This window comes from Rhinolophus sinicus, chromosome 15 (genome assembly GCF_057876585.1).
Source record: "Rhinolophus sinicus isolate RSI-liver-muscle chromosome 15, RSI-T2T, whole genome shotgun sequence".
NCBI classification, from domain to species: domain Eukaryota; kingdom Metazoa; phylum Chordata; class Mammalia; order Chiroptera; family Rhinolophidae; genus Rhinolophus; species Rhinolophus sinicus.
The window spans coordinates 61986016-62010415 of record NC_142515.1 but is presented as its reverse complement, the minus strand read 5'-3'; the positions used below and the strand labels follow the sequence as shown (position 1 = coordinate 62010415).

The 24400-nt window shown below is 37.4% G+C and overlaps 1 protein-coding gene across 18 annotated transcripts in view; it reads right to left on the bottom strand.

Annotated features, from left to right (window-relative positions):
* The window catches only part of SHLD2 (shieldin complex subunit 2), a 104791-nt gene that overhangs the window by 38327 nt on the left and 42064 nt on the right, over positions 1–24400 (bottom strand). For 5 of the 18 annotated variants that reach the window (XM_074337221.2, XM_074337219.2, XM_074337220.2 and 2 more), the window contains 2 exons: positions 6983–7053; positions 710–2251 (listed from right to left, as the gene is read on the bottom strand). In XM_074337221.2, the coding sequence (XP_074193322.1) occupies positions 710–2246 (1537 nt within the window). In that variant the 5' untranslated portion in view covers positions 2247–2251; positions 6983–7053. Of the gene's footprint in view, positions 1–709; positions 2252–6043; positions 6266–6982; positions 7054–11749; positions 16442–24400 lie in introns of those variants that run through there. The other 13 variants (XM_074337216.2, XM_074337226.2, XM_074337227.2 and 10 more) reach the window with 8 other exon arrangements.

Genomic DNA, 24400 nt, shown 5'->3' with positions numbered 1-24400 from the left:
AGCAAGATAAAACCTTTGTATGATTACAACTATACAGTAAGAATACAAATTCAGGACTCCAGGGTAAAGAGTTGATATACATGTAGAGTCTAAAACAGGGTCTGACACAAAGTAAATTCCCAATAAGTTTCAGCTTGTGTGTATGCATTTATGTACATTTTAAAGAGCATAGGGAAGATTACTGGAAGTTAACACTCTAAAACTCAACTGGTGGTTATATGAGGTTGGTATGATATCAGTTTTCCTTTCCATATTTCCAAAAGTGATTAATATAATTTCAATAATTTTAAAATGCAATAGAAGAAATTCTGTATCTGTTCCCTCAATAAGAATGTAATATACACGGCATTATTAAGAAGTAGTAGAAACACTGTCCTTTCATCATAAAATGCTAATATAGTTAAAGAAAGGAGTTAAAAATAAGGCAGACAAAACCGTAAGAAAACAAAGAGCCAGTCTGACTGCATGACTTGAAAGCTAACATAGTGAATGAATAGGAGGGCACGGGGAAGGTTTCTGAGGGAGATGAGTGGAAAGGAGGGCAATGCACAGGACACTGGGCAATGGTAAGGAGCCAACACAGGTGCCAGCAAGGGACAGACCATGCTGATGCCCAGAAAGGCCAATGGGAAAAAAGAGTCCTCAAGTGGGAGGGGGAAAAAGCCTGCAGCTTATAAAATAAACATTCGCTATACCATGATGACCTTACCTGTGAGTAAAATTATATCTCCAAGAAACACTGTAAGTGCCCAAAATGCGGCAGTCCTCCACAGAAAAACCTTCTTTTTAATTTCTGATTGGTCAATTACCACAATTGTGGCTAAAGGCACTTGAGAGCCAGAATTTGGTCCAGATTTTATAGTTATTTCTTTCATGTGACATAGAGATAACACCATGACTAAACAATTATACTTCTGACTTTCAGAATCACAGTTTTTTATCAATGATGTTTTTTTAATACCCTTAAATCCAAACACATTCCTCTGGTTCCTTGCTACAGCAGGATCTGCTGCATTAGAAACCAACTTAATTTTCTTAGCTACTTGGAGGACTTTAGAGAGAGCTTTAGGATGGCCCCATTTATCTTCAGGGGTCCCATTTCTTTTGCTAGAATGTTTGTGGAAGGTATTTAGTTGGGAATACAGTATCCCTGAGCTACATGACTCAATACATATCTCATTTGGTGGCAGTTTATCTTCCAAACTGAAAAGTTCTTGAGATCCTGTATTTTCTCCGAGACCTTTATCAGAGTTTATGTGACTATGGCTACTTTTTGTTTCAGGACAGACAGGACTAAAAAGTTCAAGGGAATGTGCTTGGTTTTGTCCATTTTCGTATCCTTCTGCAAGATCATCGTTTGGCTGATTCAAACTATCCTCAGGTATTTTCATTTCCCCATGACTTGCTTTTGGTTCAATCTCCACGTATATGGTCCCTTTATTCACTGAAATTTCCTCTTTATACTTCCTTTGAGAAAAAAAAGCAACCTGGCTGGAGGTCATTATACTGAGAAATTCAGTGTCAGTAGATACCTTAAGGTCTGAGACCTTCCTAACTGCTCCTTCAGACCTTGGCTTATCTGCTGTGTTAGAGGAGAAGACCTCCAGACACTGGTTTTGTATTTCGTGATGTTCTGTTGTTACACACACTGTTTCCATAGCTCCTGGCCCGATATTAATCTGTTCAGTACTACAGACCAAATCCAGTATAGCTGCACACTTATGGTCTAACTGAAAGGAATTTTTCTGGACGTTTTGACCACATATATTTGATTGATCTTTATGCTGTTCATCTGTGGTTTTCTTATTTTCACTGGAAAGCTTTTGATAATTTTCTTCTTCAGTTAAATACTGAACTCTACCCTTAAGTTCACGTATTTGCACATCAGAGTTACTTATATCACTCATCCTTATGGGATGACTCTTCTGGAATTTTATAGTCTGCGTTTCAGAAATGCAATGTATAAAGTCATCTTTCACATGAACAGATGTATTCATGGAGTTTGCTAAAAAATGACCATTAAGAGGATCTGGAGGGCCAGGAGCTTCCAGGACTTGATACTCTCCAAGATTTTTGTGCTTGTATTTTTCATTCTTCAGATGTAAAGAATGTGGATTACATAAGAGTTGAATTTTTTTCCAGGGGTCAGCAGTGGACATTAAAGAAGTTGATTCCTGTGATACCGTCATTTTCAATGGCCCAATTGGAGCACCCCAAAAAATGTGGACTTCAGATCCTCTACTCATGGTTTCTGAAAAAAATGAAAAACCTAAACTGAGTATTTTGTCAGTAGATTTTTACATATTGATATTAACTTAATAATATAAAAAAAGGAAATATAATATAGACAATCAAAAACACAATTAATAGAGGTAATTCATAGTGATATTTTAACTATAAATTCATAAATATACAAAAAATCATAAAGAGAAAATCAAAATATCCACAAAAAATCCTCATGTAAAGACTCTTTAATAAATTAAATTAGATAACTATAAAAAAACTCTCTTTAAGGAAAATGAAGATAAGTATACTAACAGCAAATGAGTAAATAAATTCTTAGTATGTTCATTTCTTGTGTTGTATAAACTTGCACCAGTTAAATAACAAGTTAGTAAAGAAGGGGGGAAAGGCATTTGTTTAATTGTATCATAGTCATCTTTAAATTTCCTGTTTTCTTTACTACATAGATTATTTCAGGGCCTCCTTCCTTCAAATGTTAACTCAATTCCCAAGACCAAAACAGAAGGCTCAAACCAGATGGGAGAGAAAAATAAAGAACTGGGGCTCTCTTTAAAATGTACAAGTGACTATACACATATTATCTATTGTCATTCCAATCTGTTAGCATAATCATTCATTCCTTCTGTACTCTTTAGTCTTCTCTAAAACACAAATAGAAAGATTGAGAATAGTCATTTTGTAAAATACAGATAAAAGAAACTCATTATAATTTAAATATTTTTCATTAACTGTGGCACTTGATATAAGCATCATAATTACTGAGCTAAAAATAATCATACCACTATTTACTTGACAATAACTGACTTTCAAAAAGTATGTATTAAATCTATTCCTAGAGTTTCCTGAAAATTATTTTAACAGTGCTACAAGGACAAACAGATGGTTCTTGGCCTAAGGAAACTGTCAGCCTGGTTTTAAAAAAAACAATAAAGAGAGAGAAAGAGTGAAAGTTTCAAAATAACATAATAGATACTATATAAGCTATGAACAGGAGACGATAATCTACTGGGGAAGAATGCTAGTACGGAAGGCCAGACTATGGCTAAGAGCATTTAAACAAAAGAAAGAGCATCTGCAAAGGCAGTTGGGAAAGACCCTGGTATGATTAAGGACTTGTGACTGGAGGACTTGGATCTCCTTCTGTACTCACGCCCTAGGTGAGTACATTCAGTCTCAGAGCTCTAAATCTCTTCCATACGCTAACGACTACTACACACACATCTCCATCACAACCTCTCCTCTGAACTCCTGACTCCTTATCCAACTTGCTACTTCTTATTGCCACAAAAGTCAAATAGGCATCTGTGCAGAAAAGAATTAACAAGAGCAGGCCTGAGACCACTGTCCTTAAAAAGGCCTGTTTGTAAGGTGGGCCCTGGGCTGGCATCCATGAATTTAGATTTCAGGAGAGTTCACGCTATTCCTTGATAACAATAGCCTGCTGTGCCTAAGCTGTCTAAGTAAACACTGTTATGAGGATACTTGCTGCCCTTCTGAGAGACTGGAATTTTGATATGTGTTAGACAGAGGGGGCTATGTGACCAGGACTCCTCAGAGAAACAGCTGATTTTGGGTCTGGGGTAGGAAATGCACAAGATGAACCTGAAATATCTCATCAGACCAAAAAGCAAGAAAACTATCAAAGACTACTACCGTGTTTCCCCGAAAATAAGACCTAGCCGGACAATCAGCTCTAATGCGTGTTTTGGAGCAAAATTAATACAAGACCTGGTCTTATATAATATAATATAGTATAAGACCTGGTCTTATTTTACTATAAGACCCGGTCTTATATAATATAATATAGTATAAGACCTGGTCTTATTTTACTATAAGACCCAGTCTTATATAATATAGTATAAGACTGGGTCTTATATTAATTTTTGCTCCAAAACATGCATTAGAGCTGATTGTCCAGCTAGGTCTTATTTTTGGGGAAACAGGGTAGAGCTGTGTCAAAGAACTCAGGAGCCAACTTAAAGAGGCTCCCACTGGTCAAAGTTGGGCAATCTGAGTATCAATAGGAATGATTACTAGGGACTGGAACACATCAAATATATTTAAACCCATGAGTTCATTAGGATAACTAAAACAAACTCACCCAATGATCACCTTTGTAGGATACCAGGTGACTAAATAATTGTTTTAAAAGTTGGTGAATGAAAGGAAAGAAGATTTATTCTTTCTTTACTAATAGGATCTCAAGATGACCAACAATTTGAGGAGAGGCAATCTTTCTTTATAGAGGTATTCTGATAATTAACAAACAAAAAAGGAATGATAGAATAGCACCATTTTGCCACTCCTAATAAGTTAGTGGGTTTTCTAGGCAATGATCATTAATGGCCGCTAACAGCTCAAGGTAGATGTAAGGGAGAGTAGAGGGAATCTGTCGATGGAGACCAATTACAATGTATGGACCTTATTTAGATCCTGATTTGAAGACACAAATGTGAAAATATTATAAGCCAGTTAGAGAAACTGAAACTTTGATATTTTATAACATTAAGAGATTGTTATTCTTTTCGTGGGACAATGTTAGTGAGGCTCTGTATGAAAGAGTTATATGCTAGAAACGCATAATGAGTATTTGCAGATAAAATGGTGTGACATCTCAGATTCTTTTAAAACACTGGGCGGGGAGAGGGAGTGAGGGTATAATAGATGAAACAAGATGGGCCATGTGTTGATAACCACTGAGGCAGGGTGACGGGATGCATAGCGGGTCACTACACTAATCACTCTATTTTTGTACATGTTTTAGATATCCCATAATACTAGTGTTTTTTTGTTGTGATTTTTAAGAAACACTGTTTCATATCCACAGGACTGGTACGAGATTTAAGCAGTCTAACAACACCCTAGATTGGGGAACTCTTACACTGTTAGTAGAACAGTAAATAGGAATAGCACTTTGAAAACCAGTTTGGTAAAGCTGAGATGCACACCCACACAACCAATGATTCCACGTCTGAGCTTCTGCCCTGGAGAACTCTTGCACAGATGTACATAAGAAAACATGCACAAGAATGATTATGAGAGACTATAAGCAAAACATTTAGAACCTAAACGTCTATGAAGAGGAGAATTGATAAATCACAGAACATTCAGAGAAAGATTACGCGTATAGCAGCAAAAATAAGTGACCAAGAGTTACATGTCAACATGGATACATCTTGCAAACATAACTTTAAATGAAAGAAGCAATTTGAAGACTATATAACTTATTATATCAATACACTGAGTTTCAAAATGTGCCTGAGAATAAAATACCAAATTCAGGATGGTGGTTAGTTTTGGGAGCGAGGTATGGGGATGTGATAGGTAAAGGGTACACAAAGGGCTTCCGCTGTACTGAATATGTTTTATATTTTTACAGAGGTGTTCCTCAAATTGTTCAGAAATATTTTATAATATTTTTTAAATCCTAGAAAAAAAACATTGAGAAGCAACATTGAGGACAATTTTTTTAAATTTCTATATTTTAAAAGTTTGATTGTGATGAATAATGAATGTGCATTATTTTCATAATAATCAAATCTTATTTATTTGGTAATTCAGGCTTTTCTTTCAAAATCTTCAAATTAAATTTGAAGTTCCAATAGTTGTATAACAATGGGCCTAAATCTAACACTGCAGCTATTAACACGTTGCATATGGCGGGGTTTAAATCCTTCATACCCCTCTATTCCGGCAGGTTTTTAAAAGAAACTACTTTAAAATGCACTCTTCTCTTTAAAGCGTAAATGCTTCTATGTCATTTATTATTTTTCTATGGAATTTTTTAGGATTTACTCACCTATGATGTTAGTAATCCCTCCTGGTGTGATACTGCAGAAAGCAGCTTCCTTTGTTATTAACAAAACACAAATAATTCAATAAAATGTGCAAAGTAAAAAGAGTCAACAGTAAAAACGAGAATTCTCGTTATCCGTCCTTAACGCATGGCTCAGAAAAAAACGAAGATTCTTGTGATCCGTACGCAACGTGTTAATGTATTAGCAGCTAAAACAAAGATATACTGCAATGTTCAGTTAATAATAAGGAATTATTACCAAGGAAAAGAAGTCATAGTAAGTTTAATTGTCAAGTTTTGACCCATAACAATCAAAGAGGATGAAGCAACACTAGCTGCTATAACCACATACCCCACCCTCATCTAATCCTCACAGAAAGAATAACCAGCATAAGGAATGGTATATAAGATCTAATTAACGTTTTACTATTTATATGTCATTATTAGATTTGCCACTAGAGGACCCCAAACAGCAGAGCAAAAACCTTCAATTTCAAAAGCTAAGGTATCAAAACCAAATGGAAGATAAGTATCCATCAAATACACTACAAAATCTTTACAACAGTCTTATTAGGGAAACCACTTCATGGATGGTGCAGATGCCTGATCACTGCACTGTACACCTGAAGCTGAAGCTGAATAACAATGAATATCAACTATAATTTAATATATATATAGTCACAGGATGTTGAGTACAGCATAAGGAACAGAGTCAGTGGAATTGTAATAGCTATATATGATATCAGAAGGGGTAGTAGATTGGGGGAGAGGGGTTATCACTTTGTGAGGGGTATAATTGTCTAACTGTTACATTATTTTGTACACCTGAAACTAATAATAAAGTAATAATAATTAAAAAAACAAGTAGAAGAGCAAGAAATATATTATCCTGACATGTAGGTGGGAATACTTAGTATATTCAAATCAAATGCATAAACTTACTATGATAATGAACTTCCCCGTCTCAAATCTTTGGGGTTCTCTCCAATGGTTTCTTGCCTTTAGTGTTAAATCTTTAAAAACAAAAACAAAACAAAAATCCTGTTGTTTTTTTGGTCTCACTTTCCATGTATTCTTAAACCCAATTAAATACGGCTCTTACTCTAATCATTTTCCTATAACGCTTTTTACCATAGAAACCAATGACCTTTAACAGTCAAATCCAAAGGTTAGTTTTCAATCCTTGTCTGACTGCCATTTGAAACTGTTTATCAAATCCTCTTTTTGAAACATTCTGCTTCTTTCATTTTCTGAGTCCATTGAATTGGAAATCTTTTGTGCTTAAAAGACAGGTAATTATTGGTTTATTCATTCAATCATTCATGTAACAAATATTTACTCAATTATCATGTGCCAGGCATTAAGCTAGATACTGGGAATTCAATATAATAACAAGGAGCTTTAATAGTCTAATGGGAGAGAGAACATGACAATGACAAAATAGTAATATTGAGCTACCCCAGGTTTAAATGCAGGGGTGTCCCTGGAAGGGAGAACCCTGGGGCAACTCAACCAAAGTGGGAATGCCCATCATCTGCAATTTTCATAGGCTCTTTGGGCTATGGTTAGTGACAAAATTTTAAAACTGAATTTGAATAATATTCAGTAAAAAGTACAGTAGAGCCCCTGAGTTATCCCTCTTCTCCCACAACACAGGATCTAGGAAAATAGCCTAAGCTGTGTTACCCAAGGGATAGGACCACTACAGGTAAACTCCAAATTGTTTAAGGGGAGTGTATGACATTCACTGAACGTGTGTCCTCACCTAACATTTTCTCCTAAATGTCCTGCAATCTCATTTCTATTTCCCATCTCTATGAAGAAAACAGCGAAGTCCAAATTATCAAATAAATACAGCACTTGACTACTCCAATTGTGAAACTCTCCTGAGTTTCTAGAACACACCTCTTTCCTTACTCGTTCTTTTACCTTTTCAATTTTTCTTTCTCTATCTTTTCTTCCTTGGGCCATCTCTTCTTTTCATTCCACACAACTCTACAGAATTTCATCCAATCCCATTCATTTAACTACTAAATATCCAATCATGCTTTACCGATCTATAGTGAACCAACCACTCTCCCTAACACCAGACATATTTCTAGTACATTATATTTGATACAATCACAGTAGAGTTTTTAAAATGTTCTATTTAGGGGCAGCCGGATGGCTCAGTTGGTTAGAGCGTGAGCTCTGAACAACAGCGTTGCCAGTTCAATTCCCACATGGGCCAGTGAGCTGCGCCCTCCACAATTAGATTGAAGACAATGAGCTGCCACTGAGCTTCTGGAGGAGTGGCTGGATGGCTCAGTTGGTTAGAGCGCGAACTCTTAACGACAAGGTTGTTGGTTCAATTCCCGCATGGGATGGTGGGCTGCGCCCCTCACAACTAAAGATTGAAAACAGCGACTGGACTTGGAACTGAGCTGCACCCCCCACAACTAAATTGAAGAACAATGACTTGGAGCTGATGGGCCCTGGAAAAACACACTGTTCCCCAATATTCCCCAATAAAAAAATTAAAAAAATAAAAGTTCCGTTTAGCCTCTTTCTTGAAGGGAAAATCTGACTAGATGACTCTTTACCCAGACTATATTACAGAGTCCTTGGATTCAAGTTTGGTGTGCTTTATGGTTCTGAGGCCATGAGGCTATGCAGCAAGCAGAGCCCTAAGATTCAGAGCTTTATTTGCTCTCCAGACAGCGGAAGATGGTGAGACTCACGGGGGCGACACAAAGCAGTCCTGAGAGTTCAGAGAGGATCTCCCAGGGTAAGAGATGTCTGAAAAAAATAAAAGCTCTATAAAACACAGGTTATTTGTGTATGATAATTACTTCAGTGTGCCTTTTTAAAAATACATTGGTCTAAATATATACCCATGTAAGTGTGGGACACCCATTACCAAAATAAATAAATAAATAAATAACTAGGAAGTATGGTCCTGTTAATTCAAAACAGTAATTTTGTAAAAAGTGTTTGTACCTAAAGTTGCTTCTACTAAATGCTCTGATTTATAGGGAGTGTGAGTGGGGTGGGGGTGGGGGGAATGGATGTGGTGAGGGAAAACAAAATTATTTATCAGAGCAAAAACACACAGACTGAAGAGTTAAGTTATAAAAAACTCATAAATTTCAATGATTCTAGATACGTTTTGGGTGTACTCAGAGGGTTTAAAGCTCATTAAGATACCAGATGAAACTTGCAAGTACATATCCATTACCGTAGTTAATAATTATACAATTTCTCAATCTGCAGAAGGCAATTCGGTCAGAAAGACCAATACAACCACAATTCCTTATCTTTAGAGTGGTCAGAGTCTGATGAATGGGTCAAAGATTTATAAAACAGGATGAACTGTATCAGCAGGTTTTGTCTTTGCAGAACACTGCAACTAAAAAATGCTTATTACAAAATATACGTAGTTAAAAGAGAGTGCTTTCTCCAACTTATTTATTACTAACCTAAAAACTCACTGTTATATGGCCTTTCCATGTCTATTTTACCTAAAACACTAAGTAATCATAAAATTACTCAATAGCATCAAAGGATAAAATGAAAAGGCAAACAGGATTGTAATAAAAAGCATGGGTTTTGGAGTAAGAAAGATGTGGGTTAAAACCCTACTCTGTATCTTACTAGAAAATGTAAACTTGAAATAATTGAAGCTAGGTGTTAGTTACTTGAGGTTCATTATATTATTCTTTCATTTTCAGTATATTTTGAAAACATCCATAATAAAAAACGAAATTTCTTTACATGTCAAGTGAGGATTAAGTTTCTTTATCTGTCAAATGAGAATAACATCAATCCCTGCGTAACAGTGTTTGTGAAATGGGCACAGAGTAAATACTCAAAAAATGTTAGAGTTGAGAGTCAAGATGGTGGAATAGGTAAACACTGTGCCTGCCACCTCCCATGACCACATTAAAATTACAACTAAATCACAGAACAATCAACCTCTAGAATCATCTGAAGATTAGCTGAATAGAACCCCTATATCTAAGGATATAAAGAGCAGGCCACGTAAAGACTGGTAAGAGGAACAGAGACGTGAAACGGGCCTACTCCAAACACACAGGTAGTGGTTGAGCATCAGGAAGGACACCTCAACGGCAGAGGAACCCCCATGAAGACTAAGGAGTCCCAGGTCCACACCAGGATCCCCAACCCAGGGGTCCTTGCTGGGAAGAGGAATCCCTACAACATCTGGCAATGAAAATCAGCGAGGATTTTGTCCCTCCAATCTAGTGAGACAGAAGGTGGCTAGAAACCCAGACATCCACTTAAAGGGCCCTTGCATAGACTCACCCAGTTGCAATCACTCACCCTGGGCTCCAGCGGAGGGGCAGCAACTCGAAGGTGCCAGAGACATGCAGGGAAAGACTGAGCTGTGTGGCTACAGGATGAGGGCTACAGAAACAGCCTCCATTATCCTTCTTTACATGTAGCCTACAGGCAAGTGCCATTTTTCCTGTGTTGACACCTCCCCCACAGGGCCAAATCTGAGACCACACTGGCCTGCTGAACGCCACACACACCCCACACAGGTGACTCCCTGGGACCCTGCCCTGCCCAGCTAGTGCAGCATCACCAGGGAGCACTCTAAACTCCTGAAGGGCAAGCCCACCCCGTAAGCTGTGAGAGGATTTTACAGCAGCGGACAGTCTGAGGTGGCATGGGAAACTTTTGGTGGTGGGCAGTCAGCCCCAGCTCGCTGGCAGCCTTTCACAGGCAGCTCCCAGAGATGTACAGCAGCTGGTCATGGTGTTCTCTGGGCATTTTGTGAAATGGCCACAGGCTCAGCACTGGTACAAGAACTGAATCTGCATTAACTCTGGGAAAACCACCAGACCCACCCTAGTGACTCCCTGGGACTCTGCCGTACCCAATTTGGGCAGCACTGCCGGGGGCACTGTCAACACTGGGTCAACCAGCCTTGCCCAAACACCGAAGGAGGCTCTTTCGGTGGCTGAGCCTTACAGGCAGCCGGCAGGTGGCAACAGGCCTAGAGGTGCCCAAGGTCTTTTGTTAAGCTGCCCCAGGCCCAATACTGGTAGAGGCTGACCTTGGTTCATAGCAAGGCCACCCCCACATGCCTTGAGGTCCAGCACAGGCAGTAACCCACTGCATATAGCTTTGTAGCTCCTACCAGGTAGCCCCAGGCTGGTCAGAGGCAAAGCTGAAATTGGCACGCACGGGCGCCCCTCCCAAGAGGCACCAGAAACAACACACCCATTACCAGAGGCTAAGGGGGGAGGGGGGTGGTAGATGAGGGTCAAGGGGATCCAATATATGGTGATGGAAAGAGAACTAACTCTGGGTGGTGAACACACAATGTGATATACAGATGATGTATTACAGAATTGTATACCTGAAGTCTATGTAACTTTGCTAACAATTGTCACCCCAATAAACTTTAATTAAAAAAAAAAAGAAAGAAAAAAAGAAACAACACACCCAGAGGCCAACTCCAGGTCACACCAGAGCATTACCTGGCTAGCCCCACAAGTGACACACCCAAAGGGTGGTTTTTACAGGCACAAGAGCCCACAGGGGCAGACCCCCCTCTGAAAAGTCACCCCCCCCCCCAACACAGCAGCTCATACATTGTGGCCATAGCCAGTCCTTACAGTCAGCCAGCCTGGGAGTCAATTCCCACCCACAGACTCTCCAAAAGCAATCAAGGCTCATCTACAACAGGAGAATACATACCACCCACATGAGGACACTCCTGGAACACAGGTGATCTGGGAGACTGCGCCACTGGACCGCACAGAACACCTACTACATAAGGCCATCCGGTGAAGGCTGAGAGACATAGGAATCTACCTAATGCATAGAAGCAAACACAGAAAGGCAGCCATAACCAGGAAACAAACATGTTCCAAATAAAAGAACAGGAGAAACCTCCAGAAAAAGAACTAAGTGAAAGAGGGAACCAACCGACCAGAGACAGAGTTCAAAACACTGGTTATAAGAATGCTTAAGGAATTTAGTGAGAACTTCAACAAAGAGATAGTAAGCATAAAGAAGGACATAGAAACCATAAAAAATCAACTAGTCAGAAATACACTAGAAAAAAATCAACAGAAGATTAGACCAAGCAAAGGATCGAATAAGAATTAGAAGACAAGAGAGCAAAAAAACACCCAGTCGGAACAATGAAAAAGGATAAAAACAATTAACATAAAATATCATATAAAATTTTTCTTCAATATACTGATATATAAAACATGAAAACTATAGAAAATTATATATGGAAATATTAAAAAAACAGTATTCAATTTACCACTGTTTACCTTGAAGTTAAAACCATTTCTTCTCCTATATAAGAAAAAATGTGTTCTCCATAATGACTAATACAAGTGGTAGTAAACAAGAAATAGTTCTTTTATTCTTTAACCTCATTTAATCAATCCAATTTGTAATGTTAATTCATTGTGCTAATATCTGAATTCCCTATTTAAAATGATAGAACATTGCTACATTTTATGTGACTTATGAAAGGATATAAGATGCATTATTTGTCCCTCAAGAACAAAAGTAATTGAAATTTAAAGGTATTACACATTCATGCATCTGAAGTAATAGTTACTAAAACAAACCTATGAGCAGACAATTGATTGCTTAAATCTCTTTGCACAAGCTGGATTTCCTTTGCAATAAGGTATCTGCAATCGCATTCTTATCATCATACGAGGCTAATGCAGTCAAGTGAGCCTCTTGATCCTGCGGACAACAGGGAATTTCTCCCTCGCACCCCTATTCTAGGCATGTCTTCTCCCTGTAAAAGCCAAGCATTTAAACAGGAAGTGGACCTTAATCCAGCTGCTGTTTTGCCTTAAGAATAGGGTGAACATACATTCTGATTTGCCCAGAACTTCCTTTTTCCCATTAGATTGATTTGGCACTCTGGTAGAAAAATGTGTGAGTCCATTTCTGAGCCCTCTATTATATACTATTGATCTATATGTCTGTCCTTATGCTGACAGCACACTGTAGTTTTATGGAAAATCCTGGTATCAGGAAACAAATGGCCTCCAACTCTGTCCTTTTTCAAAATTATTTTGGTTATTCTTAAGTCCTTTGCATTTGAATAATTTCATAGAATCAGCTTATCTATTTCTTCAAACAAAGCCTGCTAGGATGTTAATGATGATTTCACTGAATCCATACATAGATCAATTTAGAGACAATTCAAGTATAGGGCCTACGGCGCAACGGCTAACGCATCTGACTATGGATCAGAAGATTCTAGAGAGAATTCCATCTTAACAATGCTGAGTCTTCCAACCCATTAATGTGATATATCACCACTCCTCTAAGTCATTTTAAACTTACGTCAGCAACATTTTCTATCTTTCAGTGTTGAGAGTATATCCTTAGATTTATTCATAAGTACTTGATAGTTTTTCATGCTATCAGAAATAACAGTTTTTATTTCACTTTTCAAATAGTTCATTGCTTGTATAAAGAACTACAAATGATTTTTGTATACCGACTTTGCTATATTCATTTATTAGAATTTCTTGTGGATTCCATAGGGCTTTTTTATGTACACAATCATGTCATACATAAATAACAATTTTACTTCTTTTCTAATTTTCATGCCTTACTATTTTCCTTTCCTTGGCTTATTATACTTTCTAGGACCACTAGTTCAATGTTTGAATAGAAGTGGTGAAAGTGAAATATACACCCACATTATTGTTTTAAAATCTATAGATCCATAGCTGAGGTTGGCAAATGTTTTCTATAAAGGGCCAGAGAGTAAATATTTTAGGCTTCTCAGGCCATACAGTATGTCACAAATACTTACACTGTGGATATGGCAGGAAAGTACCCATAGACAATACATAAACAAATAAGCATGACTATGTTCCAAGAAAATATGGCTACAAACGAAATTTAAAATTCCTATTCAAATGGGAATTCACACGTCACAAAAAAATGTTTCCTTTTGATCCTTTTTCAGCCATTTCAATATGTAAAAGCCATTCTTAGGTCACAGGCTACACAAGAACAAATGTTGGACTAGATCTGACCCATAGGCTGAAGTTTGTTGATCTCTGGTTTAGACCATTAATTTTGAGACCTTTCTTCTACTCCAATATAAGCATTTAATGCAATAAATTTCCCTCCAAACATTCTTTTAACTACATTATTATTTGCATTATTTCTGCTTTGTACTATTTTTTAGCCATTGCTATAGGATTTTCAATTTACATCTTTAATTTAACACAGCCTATCTTCAAATAATACTATACCACTTAACCTAAAGACCTTGCTATAGCATTCTTCCATTTTCCTCTTCTCATTTTTTGTGCTATTTTTGTCATATATTTCACTTATAAATGTCATAATCCCTAAGATATGCTGCAACTATTTTTGATTTATACAATCAATGATCTTTTAAAGAGATTAAAAGTGAATTAAATGTCCTTAATATATACCCGCATAATTGCTATTTCTGCAACTCTATGTATACATTCAACTTTCCTTCTGGTATCATTTTCCTTTTTCCTTAAGAACTTCCTTTAACATTTTTTATAGCTCAGATCTGCTGGCAATAGATTCTCTCATCTTTGTTAGTCTGAAAGAATTCTTTATTTTTTAAAGTATTTTTTACTGAATATAAAACTTTATGTTGACAGTATTGATTTTTCTTCAAATACTTTGAAGAGACTGCTCCATTGTCCTCTGACTAGCATAGTTTTTAATCTTAGCTTTTTTCCTCTTTAAGTAATGTGCTTTTTTCTCTAGTTACTTTTAAGAACTTCTTTTTCTCGCCGAGTTTCAGCAAGATAAGGTAAGGTAAGGTAAGGTAAGGTAAGGTAAGGTAAGGTAAGGTAAGGTAAGGTAAGGTAATCCGTCCAGGTAAGATTTTATTTATGGTTATTCTACTTAATATTCCTTGAGATTCTTGGATCTGCAGCTTTGTAGTTTTCATCAGATTTGGAAATTTTTCAGTCATTATTTCTTGAAATAACTTTTCTGTTGACCCTCTCCCTCTTTTCCAGGACTGCAATTATACATATATATTACACAACTTGATACTGTTCCATAGATGTTCTATTAATATTGCAGTCTTTCTTCCTCTTTGCACTCCATTTTGAAGTTTCTTCTATATTTTCAAGTTCAATGATCTTTTCTTCTGCAGTGTCTAATACGATGTTAATCCCATCCAGTGGTTGGTTTTCATTTTGGATATTGTATTTTTCATCTCTAGATATTCCATTTGAGTCCTTTTTTCTATCATTCATTTCTCTCCTTATCATACTCATGTTTTCTTATACCTTCTTCAACATATGGAGCACATTTATAATAGCTGTTTTAAGATCCTTCTCTGATAATTCTATCATCTAAAATATTTCAGATGATTCTTCATTTCTAGTTCTCTTTCAATTGATTCGTTTTTCTCCTGGTTATAGGTTATTTTCCTGTTTCATTAGTATCCCTAGTAATCTTTTATTTGATGCTGGACATCTTCATTGCTGGGTGCTGGTTTTTACTGTATTCATTTAAAGAGTGTTAGACTTAGTTTTGACACAGTTGAGTTACTTGCAATAAATTTGATACTTTCAAAATTTGTTTTTAAGTTTGTTTGGGTGGGTTTAGACAGACCTTCAGTCTGTGGCTAATTTAACTCCACTTGAAGATCGCTAGGCAATCAATGCCCCATGCGTATAACCATCTCTTCACTATGCCTAGTAGAAACACAAACTATTCCCAGCACTTGTGAGCTTCTGGAATTGTTCAACGTACTAATTTTCACTGTGACTTTCCCCAGGATTGCGGAGTTTCATACTTTACATATGTAGATGAGTATTCAACAAAAGATTCTAGAGGACCCCTCTATAGCTTTCCCAAGACCACTTAGTTATGTAGATTTTTGTATAGTTCCCTCCACTCCAGTTTTCTACCCCACAAATTCTAGTTGCTTTAGTTTCTCCAAACTCTCCTGGGTTCTATTTGGGTTTCCTTACTTTGTACTGCAACCTATAAAGTGCCCATAGGCAGTATGCTGGGGCACTTTATAAGGGTCATGTCATTTTTTTTCCTTCTCTCAAGGATCACCACCCTGCATTGACTATTGTCCAATATCTGAAAACAGTTGTTTCATATATTTTTATCCTGTTTTCTAGTTGTTTAAAGCACGAAGGCAATTTTTATACCACTTAATTCTACATGGACAGATACACTCTTTCTATACTATCCCCTTTTTGTGTTATTTTTCAGTTTCTCTACAGGTTAAAATATGTATTGTGAAGTTATTAAAGCCTATCTTCAAATAAGAGTATACTAATTCAGTGTATAAAACTTATGACAGTTTAATTCCATTTCCCTCCTTTTGCATCTCATAGTTTTAAACTTTACATCTATATATGTTGTAAACCTCACATATATTAATATTTTTGCTTTAAATAGTCAATATTCTGTGCGTATATACATAGGTGAAGGTACCAAAAAATTTTCTCTATATTTAAACAGATATTTACCATTTCTGGTGTTCTTCATTCTTTTCTGTAAACCCAAAGTTCCATCTGGTATCTTTTGTCTTTAGCTCATGAAACATTTTTTAACATTTCTTGGCAGTCAAATTCTGCAAGAGACAAATTCTTTCACTTTTTAATCTGTCTAAAAATATCTTTGTTTTGCCTTTATTTTTGAAGATTATTTCTGCTAGATATATACTGTGTTTCCCTGAAAATAAGACCTAGCCAGACAATCAGTTCTAATGCACCTTTTGTAGCAAAAATGAATATAAGACCCGGTATTACTATATTATTATATTATATTATATTATATTATATTATATTATATTATGTTATTATTATATAAGACCCAGTTTTATATTATAGTAAAATAAGACCGGGTCTTATATTAATTTTTGCTCCAAAAGATGCATTAGAGCTAATTGTCTGGCTAGGTTTTATTTTTGGGAAAACACGGTAGAATTCTAGGTTGACAGATTTTCTTTTTCTTTCATCCCTTTTATGGATGTCATTCCATTGCCTCTAAGCCTCTATTTTTTCTGGTAAGAAGTTAGTTATAATTCCTAATGTTATCCCCACGTATTTAATGTATTCTTCTATTGCTTATAAGATCTGCTCTTTAAGTTTTCAACAGTTTGATTATGATGTGCCTAAGTCTGAGATGTTGTTGTTTATTTGTTGGTTTGTTTTTATTTTGTTTTGGACTTCACCTGTTTGGGGTTTGTTGAACTTCTTGAATTTGTGAGTTTATATCAGAAGTTCTTAACCAGTATCTCCTCAAACATGTCTTTTGCCACATTCTCTCCTCTCTTTCTAAAACTCCAATTACACGTATGTTAGACTATTTAACATTACCCCACAGATCTGGGAGCTCTTTTCTGCCTCTCCCCTACTCTGTTCTGTTTTTTCATTAATTTGAATATGTTCTGTCAACCTTTCTTCACATTCACTGATGTTTTCTTGATATGTTAAGAAGCTGTTAAGCCTATGTAATTAATTCTTCATTTCTAATATTGTATTTTTCATTTATAGAATTTCAGTTTGGTTCTTTGGTATAGTTTCCATGATTTTGCTGAAGATCCCCATTTTTCATGCATGTTGTCCACCTTTACCATTAGATCCTCTGGCATTGTTTTTTTTTCATTGTTACCTTTAAATCCCTGTCTGATAATTCCACCATCTGGATTACCTCTGGGTCTCCCTCTACTGAAGGTTTCATCTCTTGACCTTTGGTCATATTTTTTTGCATTTTGCAATTTTATTATAAAATAAATAACATTTTACTCCTAGAAAAAGACACAACTCTTCTGTCAGATCACTAAAATGGGGTCTGAGTCAGTCTCATCTGTAATAGAGCTGGGTCTGGGCTTTGATGTAGCTTGAGTTTGATTCAATTCATCACTGGATTCAAATATTTAGAGGGTGGAATCAGGACTTTCACCTCAGTGGGATTGGGATCTGAGCCCAAGTAGAATTCCAGAGATCTGTCTATGCTTCATAGTTAAGCCACCAGTTTTCAAAACTGTGGGAGTACTTTACATATACATTAGAACTGAATAATTAAGTAAACAGGTGGAAGATGGTGTAAGCCAGCTTTCTCACTACTGGAATAGAAGTTTCAGATAAGCAAGGGGGAGAGGTCATAATGATCTATGTGGTAATAGATTAGAGTTGGATACCTCAGCAATAACTCACATTTAGCATAATATAAACATAAATGGTTACATATAAAAATATTTATAGCTATGTGCATATGCACAGATTAGTAAATGCACATATATTTCCAGTCACTGTCAGCTAGAGGACCTACAACCAACACCCCAGTAGCAATAAGCACATCTAGCACCTCGATCTTGGTTTCTCCATTCTCCAGTCAAAGGAACCAAGGCTCCTTGGAGAAATGAGCAATTCTAGAATGGAGGCAGGAAATATACAAAACGAACCTAGAGCATTATGTAGTGCCAAAAAGTGAGGAAGTGCATGCTCTCTGTCTCTGTGTCTCTCTGTCTCTCTGTCTCTCTCTCTCTCTCTCTCTCTCTCTCACACACACACACACACACACACACACACACTGATGGGGTATGTCAAAGAGACATAGGAACTAACTGCAAAAGCTCCCAATGGCCAAAGCTGGAAGAATTTCACCAACAAAATCAATAAAGTAGTAACTGTGTTATAACCTCAAGTATAAAGTAAATATCCATGAGTCAATACTGATATAATGAATGACTGAATAAATAAATACATGAGAGAGAAGAGACAAATCTCCTGCACAGAATTCCAAATAATTTATGCAGATACTCCACCCCTGAGGACGGGGAGCATAACTACCCACTCCGTAAGTGTGAGCTGCACATAAATGACTTCTTTCCAAAGAGTACGGTATGGAAAGAGAATAAAAGAGTAGGTTTACAGATGAGAAATTTGGCAAATACTACCATGACCAGGTGACCAAGATCAACATCAATGCTAATAAATCATGTTCACAGTATCTACCTTTAATATAATGAAAAGAGCACTTAACCTCTGTGGACATCCTCCAGAAAAACCCAAAACCCCAGTCTAATCATGAGAGAAACATGAGACAAACAACACTAGAAGGACATTCTATAAAATACCTGAATAATACTCCTCAAAACTGTCAAAATATCAAAAACGAGGGAAATACCATGTTTCCCGAAAATAAGACCGGGTTTTATATTAATTTTTGCTTCAAAACATGCACTAGGGCTTACGTTCAGGGGATGTCACCCGGAAAAATCATGCTAGGGCTTATTTTCCAGTTAGGTCTTATTTTTGGGAAACACAGTATGAGAAACTGATAGCCAAGAAGAGATTAAGTAGACATGACAGCTAAATGTAATGTGGGACCCTGGATGGGATCCTGGAAGGGAAACAAGAACATTAGGTATAAACAAAGGGATGTGTGCATAAAATATGGACTTCAGTTAAAAATAATGTATCAGAGACGTCATCAAAATGGCGGCGTGACGTGTGCCTCTGTAAAGCTCCCCTGGAATTTACAACTAATCGAACAACAATATCTCCACAAAGGACTCCCTGCACAGCAGACAGGCAAGACAAAGAGGCCCACTACTGAATTCACCTAAAGGTGGGAGAATCACGCAAGCAGGGGAGGAGGAAAGGGAGAAGTGCAGAGACGGAGCCACGCGGGCACAAGACGCAGACCTAGCTCAGTGCTCCGAGCTCGCTGCTTCCCGGAACTACCGCAGCTGCGGGAAAGGGAAGAACTCGGACTGCTGGGGCTCCGCTTATGGCCCACAGGGCTGAGGGGGCAGCATATAACACGGCTGAACCCAACGCTCATGGCAGAGACCTCGGAGAAAAGACTGAGGGAAGAAGGTTGAAAACGGTGGTTTAAGCCCTCACTGCCGAGCAGAGAATGGAAGCCTTAGGCACTGAGACTAGCCGCCACCTCCCTACCCTCCCAGAGCTCGCCCCGCCCCCACCTGCCCGGTGCAAGACAGAACAGTAACAGTGTCAGATCAAAAGAACAGAATATTTGCTGTTCTGAGAACTGTGGACCACAGACACAGATTCGCAGCCCAACTAGTCCCGGCAAAGGGGAGGGAGCTGTGGAAGCAGGACCAGCTGTGGTGGTGGTCGCTGCCATTGCTCTGGCACCTCTCACCCCGCCCCTGGCCCCACCTATCTGGGTGGATCCCTGCAGGAGTAAACAGAACTGCTAAAACATACAGGCTCTGAAACTGGAGCTGGAAAAGCTTTGGAACTTCAAAAGCTCTCCGCATATCCAAACGGACACAGCGCCCTGTGACCCAGGCAAACTATTAACAAAGGAGAAGCCCATCTCCCAGGGAATCCCCCCATTGTGTGAGAAGCTGGAATCGTGCAGAGAAAACATAGCACTACCATGTGAGAGAGAAAAAAAAAGGCTGCAGTCGGAGAGAAAATAAAACATTCTACCAACAAGTACTGGAAAACAAAAGAAAGACCTCTTCCTATCAACCTGTTCCAGAAGCCATTCCTGTAGATATCTAGGAAGAGAAACAATAAATCAGTAATTGCCATGAAAAAACAAGGCAACAAGACAGCTCAGAAAGAAAGTGAAAAGTCTCCAGAAAAGGAACTTAAAGATATGGAAATATGTGACTTAAATGACAGAGAATTCAAGATTGCAGTTCTGAAAAAACTCAATGAGATGCAAGAAAACACAGAAAGGCAGTTTAACGAACTCAGAAACACAATCAAAGAGCAACATGAGCATTTTACGAAAGAGATTGAATTTTAAAAAACGAACCAAATAGAATTTCTGGAGATTAAGAACTCAATAGAAGGGGCCGGTCCGGTGGCTCAGGCGGTTAGAGCTCCATGCTCCTAACTCCAAAGGCTGCCGGTTCGATTCCCACATGGGCCAGTGGGCTCTCAACCACAAGGTTGCCAGTTCAACTCCTCGACTCCCGCAAGGGATGGTGGGCTCCGCCCCCTGCAACTAGTAATGGCAACTGGACCTGGAGCTGAGCTGTGCCCTCCAAACTAAGACTGAAAGAACAACAACTTGAAGCTGAACAGCACCACAACTGAGATTGAAAGGACAACTTGACTTGGAAAAAAGGCCTGCAACTACACACTGTTCCCCAATAAAAAAAAAAAAGTTCTGTTCCCTTTCCCCAATAAAATCTTAAAAAAAAAAAAAAGAACTCAATAGAAGAAATTAAGAGTGAAATAGCCAGCTTAGGTTGTAGAGTTGACCAGATGGAGGAAAGAATCAGTGACGTCGAAGATAGAAACCTGGAAATGACACAGATGGAAGAAGAAAGAGACTTGAGACTTAAAAGAAATGAAAGAACTCTACAAGAACTTTCTGACTCCATCAGAAAGAGCAATATAAGAATAACGGGCATACCAGAAGGAGAAGAAAGAGAGAAGGGAACAGAGAATATATTCAAACAAATTGTTGATGAGAACTTCCCAAACTTGTGGACAGAACTGGATCCTCGAATCCAAGAAGCAAATAGAACACCTAATAACCTCAATCTCAACAGGCCTTCTCCAAGGCACATTATATTGAAGCTGTCTAAAATCAACGACAAAGAAAGAATCCTCAAGGCAGCCAGGGAGAGAAGACGGAAACCTACAAAGGAAAGATCATTAGATTATCATCAGATTTTTCAGCAGAAACTCTACAAGTCAGGAGGGAATGGAACCAAATATTCAAACTATTGAAAGACAGAAATTATGAGCCAAGAATAATATATCCAGCAAAGATATCCTTTAGATATGAAGAAGGAATAAAGACCTTTCCAGACATACAGAAGCTGAGGGAATTTTCTAATACACGACCTGCACTACAAGAAATACTAAAGGAGGCTATTCGACCACCATCAACAGGGACAATTTGTGGCAACCGAAACATAAAAAGGGGGAGAGTAAAGGCCTGAACCAGAATATGGGAACGGAGAAAGTAAGCGTGCTGAAGAAAATGGAATACTCTAAATATCAAACTTTCTTTTAAATAAACTTAAGGGTAACCACTCAATTGACATAATTGACATTTATAGAGCACTTCATCCTAAAACATCAGACTATATATTCATTTCTAGTGTACTTGGAACATTCTCAAGGATAGACCATATATTGGGACATAAAATCAGCCTCAGCAAATTTAAGAAGATTGAAATCATACCAAGCATATTCTCTGATCGCAAGGCTTTGAAATTGGATATCAACTGCAAAAAGAAAGCAGGAAAAAACACAAATACATGGAGATTAAACAACATACTTTTAAAGAACGACTGGGTCAAAGAAGAAACTAGAGGAGAGATCAAAAGATACATAGAAACAAATGACAATGAAAATACATCCTACCAAAATTTTGGGGATGCAGTGAAAGCAGTTTTAAGAGGGAAATTTATATCATTACAGGCCTGTCTCAAGAAACAAGAAAAATCCCGAATAAATAACCTCATGTTACACCTTAAAGAACTAGAAAAAGAAGAACAAGTAAAACCCAAGATCAGCAGAAGAAAGGAAATAACAAAAATCAGAGCAGAACTAAGTGAAATAGAGAACAAAAAGACAATAGAAAAAATTAATGTGACAAAGAGCTGGTTCTTCGAAAAGATTAACAAAATCGACAAACCATTGGCTAGACTCACTAAGATAAAAAGAGAGAAGACACTAATTAACAAAATCAGAAATGAAAAAGGGGAAGTTATCATGGACATCACAGAAATACAAAGGATCATCCAAGAATACTATGAAGGACTATATGCCATCAAATTCAATAACCTAGAAGAAATGAACAAGTTCTTAGAAACATATCGCCTTCCAAGGCTGAACCATGAAGAACTGGAAAATCTAAACAGAATGATCACCAGTAACGAAATTGAATCAATCATCCAAAACCTTCCCAAAAGCAAAAGTCCGGGACCAGATGGCTTCACTAGTGAATTCTACCAAACCTTCAAAGAGGATCTAATACCAATCCTGCTCAAACTCTTCCAAAAAATTGAAGAAGAGACAGTACTCCCTAACTCATTTTATGAGGCCAACATTACCCTGATACCAAAATCTGGTAAGGATAACACAATAAAAGAAAATTACAGATCAATATCTCTGATGAATACCCATGCAAAAATCCTAAACAAAATTCTAGCAAATCGAATACAACAATGCATTAAAATGATTATTCATCACGACCAAGTGGGGATCATCCCCGGGGCACAAGGATGGTTCAACATCCACAAATCCATCAATTGTGATACATCATACCAACAAAATAAAGGACAAAAATCATATGATTATATCAATTGACGCAGAAAAAGCATTTGACAAGATACAACATCCATTTATGATTAAAACAATAAAATAGGTATAGAAGGAAAATACCTTATCATAATAAAGGCCATATATGATAAGCCCTCAGCTAATCTCATAATTAATGGTGAAAAACTGAAGCCCTTTGCTCTACGTTCAGGAACACGACAGGGCTGTCCCCTATTACCTCTGCTTTTCAACATAGTGTTGGAAGTCCTTTGCCAGAGCAATCAGGCAAGAGAAAGAAATAAAAGGCATCCAAATTGGGAATGAAGAAGTTAAATTATCACTCTTTGCAGATGACATGATGCTATATATCGAAAACCCTAAAGACTCCACCAAAAAGCTATTAGAAACATTCAACGAATACAGTAAAGTTGCAGGCTACAAAATCAACGTACAAAAGTCCACTGCATTCCTATATACTAAGGATGAAATCTCAGAAAAAGAAATACAAAAAACAATTCCTTTTGCAATTGCAGCAAAAACGATAAAATACCTAGGAATAAACTTAACCAAGGATGTGAAGGACCTATATGCTGAAAACTATAAGACATTTTTGAAAGAAATTGAAGAAGACACAAAGAGATGGAAAGACATTCCGTGCTCATGGATTGGAAGAATCAACATAGTTAAAATGGCCATATTACCCAAAGCAATATACAGATTTAATGCAATCCCCATCAAAATCCCAAAGGCATTTTTTTAAAGAAACAGAACAAAAAATCATCAGATTTGTTTGGAACCACAAAAGACCCTGAATAGCCAAAGCAATCTTAATGGAAGGAGAACTGACTGGGTGATGAACACACAATGGGATTTATAGATGATGTAATACAGAATTGTACACCTGAAATCTATGTAATTTTACTAACAATTGTCACCCCAATAAATTTAATTAAAAAAAAAAAAAAAGAAGAACAATACTGGAGGTATCACACTCCCTGACTTTAGCTTGTACTACAGGGCTACAATAATTAAAACGGCATGGTATTGGCAGAAAAACAGACACACAGACCAATAAATCTAAATCTGAAAACATTTATACATAAAGACACGTGTGCTCCAA